At 53.2% G+C, this 16,042-nt stretch overlaps 1 protein-coding gene across 1 annotated transcript in view; it reads left to right on the top strand.

Annotated features, from left to right (window-relative positions):
* The window catches only part of LASP1 (LIM and SH3 protein 1), a 36,049-nt gene that overhangs the window by 8,587 nt on the left and 11,420 nt on the right, over positions 1 to 16,042 (top strand). The window contains exon 3 of the mRNA XM_064733717.1: positions 9,727 to 9,811. Coding sequence (XP_064589787.1) covers positions 9,727 to 9,811 — 85 coding nt within the window. The remainder of the gene's footprint in view (positions 1 to 9,726; positions 9,812 to 16,042) is intronic.

Raw genomic sequence — 16,042 nt, 5'->3', positions numbered from 1 at the left:
GTACCCAAAATGCTTCTTAATATCTAAAAGGCAGCTTGAAAATTTGATTTTTTTTAACTGCTCCTTATGCACTAGCAGTCCTTAGAAGGAAAACTAGAGAATATAATTAATGTAATTAATTTCTTGTGCTGGTTTAGGGTGGTCTGTTCACAGGGTGCTTTAAAAATGCTGATCCTGACAAGATCCCTGTAGGAGTTAGGGAATTTCAGGGTAGTTTGGATGAGAAGGGACCTTAAATCCCATCCAGCCCCATGGGCAGGGAGACTTTTGACCATCCCTGGGTGCCCCAAACTCATCCAAACCCATCCCTGGGACACTTCAGGGATGGAACAACCTGTGAAAGACCCTCACAGGGGGGAATTTCTTCCCAATATTCCTGATTTTACTCTTAAAAGTTTTTACTTTTGCTCTTTAAATTTACTCTTCTGAGTTACACCGAAAGGAGAAGTGGTGAGAGCAGAGCTTGGCCAGACCCTCCCATTTCCGTGGGGGTTTTTTAGGTTGGTTTTTTTTTTTTCTTGCTGGGGGTGGCTGTGGCTTGTCCAAAATCCAAAAATTCAGCTGGGCTGAGAAGAAATTTGTTAAATTCCAATTTGGACAGGGAATGGCATTTCTTGCGGGCCGGTCTCACCAGGGTGACAATGCAAATAACCGGTTGAAAATAAATTGATTTATTTGTGGGGGAACAGCACCGTTGGAGCTCCAGTTTTTTGGGGAAAAAGCAGGAAATTTGGGGGTCTTTTTGGGGAGGATGTGTGTGCTGAGCAGGTGGGCTCTGCTTTTGGGAGGGGTGATGATTTTGGGGTGTCCTGGCAGAGCTGAGCCCCCCGAGCTGTTCTGAGTGTCCTGACCCAAAATTCCCCCCCTGGCCCTGTGGGATTTGCCCATCCCCAGGCTTAGGGTCCTGTTCTGGTGCTCTCCCTGCCAGGGAAGTGGGATAATAATGGGAAATTCCTGACATTCCAAGGAGTCTGCGCAACCTCGGGTTCTCACCCCCCTCTCTGGGGGCTCCCTTTGATGCTGCTGCTGCTTTAACCCTTCCCAGCCCAGCTCTCAGCACACAAACTGCCCCTAAAAATCCTTTCTTCTTCCCATTTTCCTGGTCTGAAAGCAAAAGGAGCAGCTGGAATTTGCTGGAGGATTTTCCAGTGGGTTGGGATGTGGAAAAAAAAAAGGGAAAATTTCATTTGGGGATTTGGGGTTGGTTCTTTCTCAGCTGCTCCCAGCAGAGCTGTGCCTGGCTGGGGACATCCCAGGAGGAGCTCAGCCTTCCCAAATTTCCTGCATTTGGAGGGAAAATGTCCTCTGATCCAGGAGGAGGGGGTGGAAAAGCAACGTTTATCCTGGCAGGGAAGAGGCTGCTTCTCCAAACAGGGTCCTCTCTGTTCGAGCCCGTGGCCCCCTGCCAAATTCCTGAGTTTCTTTCTTGTGGGAGAGCAGGAGGAAAGGAAGAGGGCTGGGCTTCCTCCAGCCAGCCCTGCCATAATTCCAGCAGAAATCTTTGGGAATGGCTGGGTGGCAGATGGGATGGTCCCCAGCCCCCTCCCTGTCCCCAGCTGGGCGCTGGGAGGGACTGGTGGCTCACTGGAAGGGACATTCAGGGCTGGGCTGGGCTCTTGGCCTGAGCACTTGGAGCTAAAAGTGGGAGAAGGGAAAATCCAAGGAAGTCTGAGACTTTTCCCAGATGAAAAGTGGGGAAAAGCTGGGTACAAGAGACAGGCAGGGCTGGAGTTCCAGCTCCAGTGCTCCTAAAAACACATTTTGTAGAGATTTTATATCAAATATATATTTAAAAATATTTTGTATGTTTGTTATATATATTAAATCTATTTTATATTTTTTTTAAATATTAACCTTGCTATGCTGAGGCTGAGGGATCAGGGATTGGGATTCCTTCCCTGCTGGATCAGGGGGATTTGCTGCTCCTGGATTTGGGATTGGGGTTGTTTCCCTGATCAGAGGGATTTGCTGTTGTTCCTGGATTTGGGATTGGGATTCCTTCCCTGCTGGATCAGAGGGATTTGCTGTCCCTGGAGCTGGGATTGGGATCAGAGGGATCTGCTGTTGTTCCTGAATTTAGGATTGGGATTCTTTCCCTGCTGGATCCCAGGGATCTGCAGCTGCTCCCAGGTTTGGGATTGGGGTTGTTTCTGTGCTGATTCAGAGGAATTTGCTGTTCCTGCTCCTGAATTTGGGATTGGGATTCTTTCCCTGCTGGATCAGAGGGTTGTGCTTGCTGCTCCTGAATTTGGGATTGGGCTTGTTTCTCTGCTGGATCCCAGGGATCTGCTGCTTCTTCTGGATTTGGGATTGGGAGGGTTGCTTTCCTGGCTGGATCAGAGGTTTGCTGTGTCCTGAATTGGATGGATTCTTCCGCTGGATCCAGGATCTGCCTGCCCCTGGATTTGGGATTGGGGTTGTTCCCTGCTGGATCACAAGGATCTGCTGTTCCTGCCCCTGGATTTGGGATTGGGGTTGTTTCCCTGCTGGAAATTGGGGGTGAGACTGGGGATATGGGATGGGATGGATCCTGCTGCACCCAGAGCTGGTGAGCAAATCCCCAATCCCACTGCTGGCCCCAAACCAGCCCTGGGCTTGGCCTGGCCATGGGATTGGCCTCTCCTGGTGCCAGCCAGGACACTGGGACAAATCCTGGGGAAATCCTGTCCTCCACAGAGCTGCTGGGCCCAGCCACCCTGGAAACCCTGGGAGGATCCCAGCCCTCCCCTGTGCCCATTCCCGGTGGGATCTCTGCAGCCTGGGGCTGATCTGGGTGCTGACAAAGGCTCAGTTTATGTTTTAAGCTCGTCCCCAGCGCTGTGAGAGGCAGGATGTGACCTCGGAGCCTCCTGGCAGAGCACAGCCAATTGCTTCCTTTGTTTAACTCTGCTCTGCTGAATCCTCCCCCAAATCGTTCCCAAATCCCTGAGCCAGCTGGGGGGGTGCAGGGACAGGGAGTGTTTGCATCCAGGGCAGTTCCTGGATGCCAAAATCTGCTTTAAAACCTCAATATAAGCAACACTCAGAGCTCCCGAGGTTTTTCCAAGCACTCACATCATCCATGGGGTTTTTCTTGGGATCAGATTCAGGGTTGGGGATGCAGGGTCTGCTCCTGGGGCTCCCAAATTCCATCAGGATCCCATCAGGGCCATGCCAGGCTGCACTCCCAGGAGATTTTAGTGGGGTTCTGGGATTTATCCTCATTTCCAGCTTGGGAAAAGCTCCAGAGGCAGCAGCTCATGTGTTGCTGGTTGGGATGAGAGGTTTTTTGGGGGGAATGCTGCTTTTAGGGCAGGGATGGAATGGGATGTGAGTTTTTGAGGATTCACCTCCATCTGGAAGTGGGATTGCTCCAAACCCCTCTCCTGCTGTGGGGTGGGGAATTTGGGGAATACAGATCCCATGGAAACCAGGCACGGTGCTGCTGTGGGAAGGAAGGTCTGGATTCACTCCCTGACATCCCTGTGGAATTTCCCTGCCTGGGGAGGTGCTGGAATTGCTGGTGGCCCCCAAAAGAGCCTTTAGCAGCCATGGGGCTGCCGGGAGCAGGGGGATCCTTCTCCTGGAGGGGTGAAATTCATCCCCTGGGAATTGCTGGGTTCCTAATGAGGGAGGGATGAACTTCCATCCCCTGGGAATGGCCATGCTCAGAGGGATGAATTTCCATCCCTTGGGAATCTCCATGCTCAGAGGGATGAATTTCCATCCCCCAGGAATTGCTGTGCTCAGCCCTCTTCTTCTCCCAGAGAGATGAATTTCCATCTCCAGGGAATTGCCAGGAGGAATGAACTTCCATCCACATGGGAATTGCTGTGCTCAGCCTGCTCCTTCTTCCAGAGGGATGAATTTCCATCCCCCAGGAATTGCCAAGCTCAGCCTCCTCCTTCTCCCAGAGGCATGAACTTCCATCCCCTGGGAATTTCAGTGCTCAGCCCACTCCCAAATTGGCAGGGATGAATCTCCATCCCGCAGGAATTGCCAAGAGGGATGGACTTCCATCCTCCTGGGAATTGCAGTGCTCCTGAAGCAGGAGGGATGAACTTGATCCCCTGGGAATTGCTTTGCTCACAGGGATGAATTTCCATCCCCTGGGAATCTCCATGCTCACAGGGATGAATTTCCATCCCTTGGGAATCTCCAGGCTCACAGGGATGAATTTCCATCCCTTGGGAATCTCCATGCTCACAGGGATGAATTTCCATCCCTGGGAATCTCCATGCTCAGAGGGATGAATTTCCATCCCCTGGGAATCTCCATGCTCAGAGGGATGAATTTCCATCCCCCAGGAATTGCTGTGCTCAGCCCTCTTCTTCTCCCAGAGAGATGAATTTCCATCTCCAGGGAATTGCCAGGAGGAGTAACTTCCATCCTCATGGGAATTGCTGTGCTCAGCCCGCTCCTTCTTCAGAGGGATGAATTTCCATCCCTTGGGAATCTCCATGCTCAGAGGGATGAATTTCCATCACCCAGGAATTGCCAGGTTCCTAATGTGGGAGGGATGAATTTCCATCCCTTGGGAATCTCCATGCTCACAGGGATGAATTTCCATCACCCAGGAATTGCCAGGTTCCTAATGTGGGAGGGATGAATTTCCATCCCCTGGGAATCTCCAGGCTCACAGGGATGAATTTCCATCCCCTGGGAATCTCCATGCTCACAGGGATGAATTTCCATCCCCATGAATCTCCATGCTCACAGGGATGAATTTCCATCCCTGGGAATCTCCATGCTCAGAGGGATGAATTTCCATCCCTTGGGAATCTCCAGGCTCAGAGGGATGAATTTCCATCCCCCAGGAATTGCCAAGCTCAGCCTCCTCCTTCTCCCAGAGGCATGAACTTCCATCCCCAGGGAATTGCCAGGAGGAATGAACTTCCATCCTCATGGGAATTGCTGTGCTCAGCCCGCTCCTTCTTCCAGAGGGATGAATTTCCATCCCTTGGGAATCTCCATGCTCACAGGATAATTCTCATCCCTGGAACTCCATGCTCACAGGGATGAATTTCCATCCCCTGGAATCTCCATGCTCACAGGGATGAATTTCCATCCCCTGGGAATCTCCAGGCTCAAGGGATGAATTTCCATCCCTGGGAATCTCCAGCTCACAGGGATGAATTTCCATCCCTGGGAATCTCCATGCTCAGAGGGATGAATTTCCATCCCTTGGGAATCTCCAGGCTCACAGGGATGAATTTCCATCCCCTGGGAATCTCCATGCTCACAGGGATGAATTTCCATCCCCTGGGAATCTCCAGGCTCACAGGGATGAATTTCCATCCCCTGGGAATCTCCATGCTCACAGGGATGAATTTCCATCCCCTGGGAATCTCCAGGCTCACAGGGATGAATTTCCATCCCCTGGGAATCTCCATGCTCACAGGGATGAATTTCCATCCCTTGGGAATCTCCATGCTCACAGGGATGAATTTCCATCACCCAGGAATTGCCAGGTTCCTAATGTGGGAGGGATGAATTTCCATCCCTTGGGAATCTCCAGGCTCACAGGGATGAATTTCCATCACCTTGGGTTCCATGTACAGGGATGAATTTCCATCCCTTGGGAATCTCCAGCTCAAGGGATGAATTTCCATCCCTGGGATCTCCATGCTCACAGGGATGAATTTCCATCCCTGGGAATCTCCATGCTCACAGGGATGAATTTCAATCCCTGGGATCCATGCTCAGAGGGATGAATTTCCATCCCCTGGAATTCCAGTTCCAGGGAGGGATGAATTTCCATCCCCTGGGAATCTCCAGGCTCACAGGGATGAATTTCCATCCCTTGGGAATCTCCATGCTCACAGGGATGAATTTCCATCCCCAGGAATTGCCGGGCTCAGCCTCAGCCCGCCCCTAATGCCGGCGCCAGACGGGAGCTGAGCCCGGGGAGATTCCTCTGACCTGATTTAGCAGCGCCACAAAAGCTGCCTGCTCTGGGCTGCTGGCAGCAGGAACCGGGGTTTTGTGGGTTTTTTTAGGGTATTTTGGGTTTTTTTGTGGTTTTGAGGGTGGGAAGGGGTCCCTGCCACTGTGGGGATGCTGCCTGTGGGGTTGTGTTTGGGGTCCCTGTGCTGTTGTGTGTGGAATCCTGAATATCCTGAGTGTAAGGGACCCCCAAGGATCATGAGGCTGAGCCCTGCAGACACATGGAGGGATGGGTGGAGGAATGGATAAAAGGGATGGAGGGATGCCAGCAATGAGGAGAGACCCCACAGTTCCCCACCCAATCCCCCCTGGCTGCCTGTTAGCTCCATTCCCAAGATCTCCCTGCTCCTCTGCATCAATCCCTGGGATAATCCCTGTCTGGCTGCTGCTGGGGCTCCTCACACCCACCCTGGGCACTGCAGCAGCCACAGCAGCACCAGCCCAGCGTTCCCAACACCCACCAAAATCTGGATCCCATCCCAGATTCCACCCTGGATCCCTTTCCTCCAGCCTTGGATTCCATTCCCTAGGGGCTGAAACACCTTCTCCACAGGGAACTGGGGAAAAGCAGTGCCCAGTCCCTGGGAAGGATCCCAAATTCCTGAAGGGCTGAAACACCTCCTCCCCAGGGAACTGATGGAAAAGCAGTTCCTGATCCTGGGGGAGAATCCTGAGTTTTGTTCATCCCACACCCAGCACAGACTGCTCCCTCCTGCCTGCTAACTTAGGGCTGAGGAAAAGCTGCCTCAAATCCTTGAGAGATTTCCTCAAAATCCAAAGGAAACCTAATCCCAGCTTCATCCCTGGCTGTCTGCTGCTCCCCCAGGCTGGGCTGGAGCAGGACACAGCTCTGCATTCACTCCAGCCAGGCTGCTGGTTGTTGTTTTCTGGATTGTTTTTCATTCCCTCCTCCTCCTCCCGTGGTTTTCCCCGTTCTCCTGAGCTGCACAGGGATGGAATTCTGCCTTTCCCAGCCCTCCTGGCCAGCAGTGCCTGATCTCCTCGCTGTTATCAGTGCCCAGGGTAGGGATGCAGTTGCCATGGCAATGGGAGATGCTGGCTGGCAGATCAGGGATGGTGGGGCCAGCAGGAGCAGAGGGGTCATTGTTCCCCTGGATTCATCACTGGTGAGGCCACCCCCCAATTTAGGAGAGTGTCCAGAGGTGTCTGGAGCACAAACCCTGTGAGGAAGCCCTGGGGGGGCTCAGCCTGGAGCAAAGGAGACCCAGGGGTGCCCCCATCACTCTCACAGCTCCTGAAAGGGGCCCGTGCTCAGCTGGGGCTGGGCTCTGTCTGCAGGAACTGACACAGCCACAGCACACAGCCTTGAGCTGCACCAAGGGAAATTGGGGTTGGATAGCAGGAAAAAGGGATTTACAGAAAGTGATAAAGTTCTGGAATGGAGGTGGTGGAGTCACCATCCCTGGGGGTGTTTAACAAAGCCTGGATGTGGCTCTGGGGGCCAGGGTTGAGTTGAGGTGTTGGAGCTGGGTTGGATTCGATGATCTTGGAGGTCTCTTCCAACCTGGTCATTCTGTGAATTTTGGGAATTTTGGGACTGGGTAACCATCCCTAGGTGTGTTTAAACAAGGCTGGATTGGCACTGGGTGCCAGGGCTGAGTTGAGGTCTTGGGCCTGGGTTGGACTTGATCTTGAGGGTCTTTTCCACCCTGGTCAAATTCTGGGAATTTTGGGACATTGGGACTGGGAGATGGTGAATCACCATCCTGGATGTGTTTAACAAAGCTGGATGTGGCTCTGAGTGCCAGGGTTGAGTTGATGTTGGATCTGTGTTGCACTGATGATCTCGAGTCTTTCCAACCTGGTCATTCTGTGAATTCTGGGAATTTTGGGACTGGGTAACCATCCCTAGGTGTGTTTAAACAAGGCTGGATTGGCACTGGGTGCCAGGGCTGAGTTGAGGGGTTGGGCCTGGGTTGGACTTGATCTTGAGGGTCTTTTCCAACCCTGTGACTCTGAATTCTGGGAATTTGGGGACCAGGGACTGGGGAGGTGGTGAAGTCGCCATCCCTGGGTGTGTTTAAACAAGGCTGGATGTGGCTCTGGGTGCCAGGGTTTGGGTGAGGTCTTGGAGCTGGGTTGGACTCAATGATCTTGAAGGTCTCTTCCAACCTGGTCATTCTGTGAATTTTGAGACTGAAGTAACCATCCCTAGGGGTGTTTAACAAAGCCTGGATGTGGCTCTGGGTGCCAGGGTTGAGTTGAGGTCTTGGAGCTGGGATGGATTCAATGATCTCGAAGGTCTTTTCCAGCCCTGTAATTTTGTTTTTCTGTGAATTCTGTCAATGCTCCGGCCTCTGGCTGAGCTGCTCTGGTTCCAGAGGAGCCTCTGCCCTTGGCTGGGCCGTGTCCCTCTCCATGCCTTTGTTCACATTGGGAATGTTGGATAAAAGCACTGCTGAGCCACAGGGAAAACCCTCAGGGTTTGTAAAAACCTTGGGCAGAGGTGCTGGGAATCACCTCAGAGGGCTGGGAATGCTCTGGGATGGATTCCCAGGGGGAATTTGTGATCTGGGATCTCCCAGAATCCCGGGAATGGTTTGGGCTGGCTCTTGGCTCTCCTTCAGTGCTGGGAATGCTCTGGGATTCCCAGGGGGGATTAATGATCTGGGATCTCCCAGAATCCCAGGAATGGTTTGGGCTGGCTCTCCTCACAGGGCTGGGAATGCTCTGGGATTCCCAGGGGGAATTTGTGATCTGGGATCTCCCAGAATCCCAGGAATGGTTTGGGCTGGCTCTCCTTCAGTGCTGGGAATGCTCTGGGATTCCCAGGGGGAGTTGGTGATCTGGGATCTTCCAGAATCCCAGGAATGGTTTGAGCTGGCTCTCCTCACAGGGCTGGGAATGCTCTGGGATTCCCAGGGGGAATTTGTGATCTGGGATCTCCCAGAATCCCAGGAATGGTTTGGGCTGGCTCTTGGCTCTCCTCACAGGGCTGGGAATGCTCTGGGATTCCCAGGGGGAATTTTTGATTTGGAGTCTCCCAGAATCCCAGGAATGGTTTGGGCTGGCTCTTGGCTCTCCTCACAGGGCTGGGAATGCTCTGGGATTCCCAGGGGGAATTTGTGATCTGGGATCTCCCAGAATCCCAGGAATGGTTTGGGCTGGCTCTTGGCTCTCCTCACAGGGCTGGGAATGCTCTGGGATTCCCAGGGGGAATTAATGATCTGGGATCTCCCAGAATCCCAGGAATGGTTTGGGCTGGCTCTCCTCACAGGGCTGGGGATGCTCTGGGATTCCCAGGGGGAATTTGTGATCTGGGATCTCCCAGAATCCCGGGAATGGTTTGGGCTGGGTCTCCTCACAGGGCTGGGGATGCTCTGGGATTCCCAGAGGGAATTAATGATCTGGGATCTCCCAGAATCCCAGGAATGGTTTGGGCTGGCTCTTGGCTCTCCTCACAGGGCTGGGAATGCTCTGGGATTCCCTGGGGGAATTCATGATCTGGGAATTCAGATCTCCTCTGGGTTGGGTTTCTTCCCAGGGCATTTCCTGGGAATTCTGGGGCATGGAAGGCCCTGCCAGGCTGGGAATGCTCCTCTTGCTCCTCCTCTTGTGGGACCAGCTCTGGCTCCTCAGGAATGGGACAAAACCCCTGGAATGTTCTTAGCCCTTGAGCGTGGCCCTTGGGGACGCAGGTTTGGCTCGATGATCCTGGAGGGCTTTTCCAGCCTGAATGACTCCACAATTCCATGAATTCCATGGTGGGAATTGCTGTGCTGTGCCTGAGCACCTGGGCAGGAGGGGACAGTGGCATTAACCCCTTCCTTCCCTCTGCAGACACTACCCCAAGCAATCCTTCACCATGGTGGCAGACACGCCCGAGAACCTGCGCCTAAAGCAGCAGAGTGAGCTCCAGAGCCAGGTGAGCCCCTCAAATTCCCAAAATTCCCATGGGGAAAACCCACCCTGACCTTTCCCTGTTGTGTTTTTGTTCCTGCGTTCTGGGATTTTTCTGCGTGCCCCTCAAATTCCCATGGGAAGAACCCACCTTGACCTTCCCCATTGCGTTTCTGTGTTTTGGGATTTCTCTGTGTTCCCTCTCCAGAGGGGCCCTTCCAGCCCTGAAAATTCCAGGATTTTCTATGTGATTCCCAAATTCCCTTGGAAAAACCCACAATGACCTTTCCCATTGCATTTCTGTCTCTGAGGGTTCTGTGTTTTGGGATTTCTCTGTGTTCCCTCTCCAGAGGGGCCCTTCCAGCCCTGACAATTCCAGGATTTTCTATGTGATTCCCAAATTCCCTTGGAAAAAACCCATCCTGACCTTTCCCATTTCTGTCTCTGAGTGTTCCATGGTTTTGGGATTTCTCTCTTCCAGCCTTGGAATTGACACTTCCAAATCCATTGGAATTCCATGATTTTGACAATTCCATGATTCTCTGGCTGCTTCCCAAACCCCTCCCTCCTAACTCCTACTACATCTTTCATAATTCTACTTCTCCAAAGTATCTATAGCCTCATTTACAAAACTCTCCTTTAAAACTTACTTCTAATTTCATTTCTCTCTCAACAATATCCATCCTATTCCCAAGTCAACATTTCTTATCTCAAATAAGAGCATTTACAGACAGGTACAAACTTTATAAACCTGTCAAACTTCAAAAATTTCCTACAAATCCATTCCCAAACCCATTCCAAATGTTTCCTGTAAACCTGAACCTCTCAGGGCTTGGGAGAACAAACCCCTGGGAGGGAGCAGGGCTGGGCTGGAGGAGAATTCCTGATTTTTCTGGGAAGGGCAGAACTCTGGGAAAAGGGATGGGAGCTTCAGTTTTGTAGGAAAACTGCTGGAATTGGGGGATGTGAGGCTGCCTGGGGAAGGGGCTGCAGCACCAGGAGAGGCTGAGGGAGATGGGGAAGGGGCTGAGCCTCTGGAAAAGGAGGATCAGGGGGGTCCTTCCCAATCCCTAAAATCCCTGGAAGGAGCCAAGTGGGATTCAGGCTGTTCCCTAAATTGTCAGGATGAGAGCAAACAGCCTCATGTTGTTCCAGGGAAGATTTAGGGTGGAAATCATGGAAAAAAAACCATTCCCTGGAAGGGTTGTGAGGCAGTGCTGGGGTCACCATCCCTGGAAATGTCCCAAACCCAGCTTGGGTTTGTGGGTTAATGGTGAACTGGGCCATGCTTGGGCTCTGAGCCCACAGAGCTTTTCCAGCTGTGACAATTCCAGGTTTTCCTGGGCTCTGGCTGTGCTGAGAGCTTTGATGTCAGCCCTGCTCACTGTGCTGGAAACAATCCCATCCAGAGGCAATCCTGTCTGCCAGCAGAGCTCGTGGGGCAGCTCCCTGGGATTCCTGCTCCCAATTCCCTTTTTTCCTTGGAAAAGGAGCACTGGGACAGCCCAGGGTGCTGGCAGCAAAGCCTGCTGCCTCTCCTGGGCAGGGATTTTCCCTGATGGGGTTTTTGGGATTTTTCCCTTCTGTTTTCTGGGATTTTTTTCCCTGCTATTTTCTGGAATTTTTCCCTGCTGTTTCCTGGGATTTTTTTCTCCCTGCTGCTGTTTTCAGGGATTTTTTTCCCTGTTGTTTTCTGAGATTCTCCCTGCTGGTTTTTGGGATTTCCCTGCTATTTCATGGGATTTTTTTCTCCCTGCTGCTGTTTCCTGGGGTTTTTTTTTCCCTGCTCTTTTCTGGGATTCTTTCCCTGCTGCTGTTTTCTGGGATTTCTCTCCTTGCTGTTTCCTGGAATTTTTCCCCTGCTATTTTCTAGGATATTTCCCTGCTGTTTTCTGAGATTCTCCCTGCTGGTTTTTGGGATTTCCCTGCTGGTTTTTTGGGATTTTTTTTTCCCTGCTATTTTCTGGGATTCTTTCCCTGCTGTTTTCTGAGGTTCTCCCTGCTGGTTTTTTGGGATTTTTTTCCCTGCTATTTTCTGGAATTTTTCCCTGCTGTTTCCTGGGATTTTTTTCTCCCTGCTGCTGTTTTCTGGGATTTTTTTTTCCCTGCTGTTTTCTGATATTCTCCCTGCTGGTTTTTGGGATTTCCCCGCTGTTTTTTTGGGATTTTTTTCCCCTGCTATTTTCTGGGATTCTTTCCCTGCTGTTTCCTGGGATTTTTCCCTGCTGTTTCCAGTCGGTTTTTTGGGATTGGGATCAGATCCCTGCCTGCTGTGCTCTGAAGGATGCTGTGACCTTCTTCCTTCTCCTCCCATCAGCCTGAGAGTGCCAGGAGCTGAATCCTTGGATCAGGAGGAGGGGGAGCCTCACCTGCAGCACCAGGACCCCAAAATGGGGTCCCCAAAGCTCAGCTTTTGTCCCCAAAGCTCAGCTTTCCCCCCAGCCCTGGCTCAGGCTCCGAGCTGAGCCCAGCCTGGGGCTGGATTTGTGTCCACGCAGCGATGACAGGGACAGGGGGGTGACAGGGACAAGGGGACACCGTGGCTTTTCCATGGCAACCACGGAGCTGCTGCTGCTGCTCTGGAGGCTCCAGGCTCTCCCTGGGCTGTTGTTGATGGAAGCAGAGCCAGGGGAGGGGGTTGAGCTCTGCCTGGGGGGGACTCACAGCCCTGAATGGAGGGAGGGGGGCTCCTTTTCCATGGGCTGGGCACCACAGCTCAGCCCCTGTCACCGTGTGCCCTGTGCCAGGTGTGCCCAGCTCCTGGGGCTGCCAGGCTCTGGGACACTGGGGTGACAGGGATGGGACACTGGGCACCCACAGGGGTGGGGTGACAGGGATGGGACACTGGGCACCCACAGGGATGGGGGGACAGGGACACTGGGCACCCACAGGGATGGGGTGACAAGGATGGAACTGGGATGGGGTGACAGGGATGGGGTGACAGGGATGGGACACTGGGCACCCACAGGGATGGGTGACAGGGATGTGACAGGGATGGGACACTGGGCACCCACAGGGATGGGGTGACAGGGATGGAACTGGGATGGGGTGACAGGGATGGGACACTGGGCACCCACAGGGATGGGTGACAGGGATGGGACACTGGGCACCCACAGGAATGGGTGACAGGGATGGAACTGGGATGGGGTGACAGGGATGGGACACTGGGCACCCACAGGGATGGGGTGACAGGGATGGGACACTGGGCACCCACAGGGATGGGGTGACAGGGATGGGACACTGGGCACCCACAGGGGTGGGGGGACAGGGATGGGACACTGGGCACCCACAGGGATGGGGTGACAGGGATGGGACTCTGGGCACTCACAGGGATGGGGTGACAGGGATGGGACACTGGGCACCCACAGGAGTGGGGTGACAGGGACAGGGTTCTGGACACCCACAGGAATGGATGACAGGGGTGGAGCTGGGATGGGGTGACAGTGATGAGGTGACAGGGATGGGGTACAGGGATGGAGCTGGGGTGCCTCAGGGGTGGAAGAGCCTCCTGCAGGGCAGCCCAGGGGCTCCTCAGGGCCCCATTCCCTGCAGGATGAGCTGCAGAAGGGATTTCTGTGGGTGCTGGGCAGGGGGAAGCTCTGAGGGGTGGGAGAGACCCTGCAGAGGGGCTGGGAGGGGTGGGATACAGAAAGGGAGGGATGCAGGAGGGGTGGGATATCAGAGATTTGGGATCCAGGACAGGTGGGATACAGGAGGTTTGGGATAATGAATGGGGGGATATCAGAGATTTGGGATGCAGGAGGTTGGGATGTGGGAAGTTTGGGATAATGAATGGGGGATATCAGAGATTTGGGATCCAGGACAGGTGGGATACAGGAGGTTGGGATGTAGGAAGTTTGGGATAATGAATGGGGGGATATCAGAGATTTGGGATCCAGAACAGGTGGGATATCAGACTTGGGATCCAGGACAGGTGGGATACAGGAGGTTGGGGTGCAGGTTTGGGATCCAGAACAGGTGGAATATCAGAGATTTGGGATGCAGGAGGTTGGGATGTAGGAAGTTTGGGATAATGAATGGGGGGATATCAGAGGTTTGGGATGCAGGAGGGGTGAGATATCAGAGATTTGGGATCCAGGAGGGAGGGGATGCAGGAGGTTGGGATGCAGGAGGTTTGGGATAATGAATGGGGAGGATATCAGAGATTTAGGATCCAGGAGGGGTGAGATATCAGAGGTTATGGAGTAGGGTGACAAGGATGAGTTGGGTGGGGGTGACAGGGATGGGATGACAATAATGGGACAGTGTGCTGGGCACCTGCAGGGATGGGGTGGCAGGGATGGGGTGACAAGGACAATGAGCTGCAAGGATGGGTGCCAGGGACAGGGATGGGTGACAGGGATGGGACACTGGGCACCTGCAGGGACAGGGTGGGTGGCAGGGCCAGGCCACAGTGATTTCGTGTCACTCCTCTGTCCCCTCTATTTGTGTCCCCGAGGAGGCGCCTCCCGTTCCGCTCACGGGAAGCTGCTGCATAATGATGTCCTGGCAGGCCAAAAGTGTCCCCAAAGTGCCACCCTGGTGCCCACAGGCTGCTTCTCCCAGCCCACGTGTGGCAGGGAAATTGCAGGTTCCCATCCTGGGGCTCCTTTTCTGAGCTTTTCCTGCGGGGAATTTGGGCACAGCCCTTCCTGCCCGAGGGTCCCGTGTGGGGGTGGCAGTGCCACTCCTGTCCTGACCCAGTGTCACCTCAGTGCTGGTGACAGAAATGGGAGGCTTTGATGTGTGAAGGGTTTTCTGAAGGTTTTTTCTGGCTCCCTTTGGTAACCAATGGATGCACTCGGAGTCACGGCATGGAGGGAGCAGCTCCCCCCGAGGAAAATTAATTGTGGGGTTAATTAATTTGTTAAATTATTCTCATCGTCATCATCATGGGGGTGCTGCCAGGTGGTTTTTTAGGGCTGAATTCCTGTGTCCTGAACAACAGCAGGGTGAAAAACCAAAGGAGATGGAGCAGGGTGGGATTTAGGAGGGTAAAACCAGGGGATTTATCAGAGCATCTGCCCTCCCTTGGGATTGGCAAGAACTCAGTGATTCCTTGTTTTTCCTGCCTCAGGGAATTCTAAGGGATGTTCAGGAATGCACAGGAATGCTCAGGGATGTGCAGAGATTCACTGGGGATGCTCAGGAATGTTCAGGGGTGCACTGGGAGGCTCAGGGAGGATCAGGGATGCTCAGAGATGCACTGGGATGTTCAGGGATGTGCAGGGATGCACTGGGATGCTCAGGGACTTGCAGGGATGAATTGGGATGTGCAGAGATGCACTGGGATGCTCAGGGATGCATGGGGATCAGAGAGGCTCAGGGATGTTGAGGAATGCATTGGGATGCTCAAGGATGCACTGGGATGCTCAGGGATGAATTGGGATGGTCAAGGATGCATGGGGATGTTCAGGGAGGCTCAGGAATGTTGAGGAATGCACTGGGATGGTCAAGGATGCACTGAGATGCTCAGGGATGGACAGGGATGCTCAGGAATTCACTGGGGATGTTCAGGAATGCTCAGGGATGTGCAGGGATGCATGGGAATGTGCAGAGATGTACTAGGATGCCCAGGGATGCACTGAGATGCTCAGGGATGTCCAGGAATGCTCAGGAATTCACTGGGAATGTTCAGAGAGGCTCAGGGATGCACTGGGATGCTCAGGGAGGCTCAGGAATGTTGAGGAATGCGTTGGGATGCTCAGAGATGCACTGGGATGTTCAGGGATGTGCAGGGATGCACTGGGATGCTCAGGGATGAATTGGGATGCTCTGAGATGCTCAAGGATGCACTGGGATGCTTAGGAATTCACTGGGGATGCACTGGGATGTTCAGGGATGCATGGGGATGTTCAGGGAGGCTCAGGAATGTTGAGGAATGCATTGGGATGCTCAAGGATGCACTGAGATGCTCAGGGATGGACAGGGATGCTCAGGAATTCACTGGGGATGCACTGGGATGCTCAGGGATGCATGGGGATGCTCAGGAATTCACTGGGAATGTTCAGAGAGGCTCAGGGATGCACTGGGATGCTCAGGGATCTGCAGGGATGAATTGGGATGTGCAGAGATGTACTGGGATGCACTGGGATGTTCAGGGATGCATGGGGATGTTCAGGGAGGCTCAGGAATGTTGAGGAATGCATTGGGATGCTCAAGGATGCACTGAGATGCTCAGGGATGGACAGGGATTCACTGGGGATGTTCAGAGAGGCTCAGGGATGTACTGGGATGTGCAGAGATGTACTGGGAT

This window comes from Zonotrichia leucophrys, chromosome 27 (genome assembly GCF_028769735.1).
Source record: "Zonotrichia leucophrys gambelii isolate GWCS_2022_RI chromosome 27, RI_Zleu_2.0, whole genome shotgun sequence".
NCBI lineage: Eukaryota > Metazoa > Chordata > Aves > Passeriformes > Passerellidae > Zonotrichia > Zonotrichia leucophrys.
This window is presented reverse-complemented; position numbering and strand designations above follow the sequence as displayed.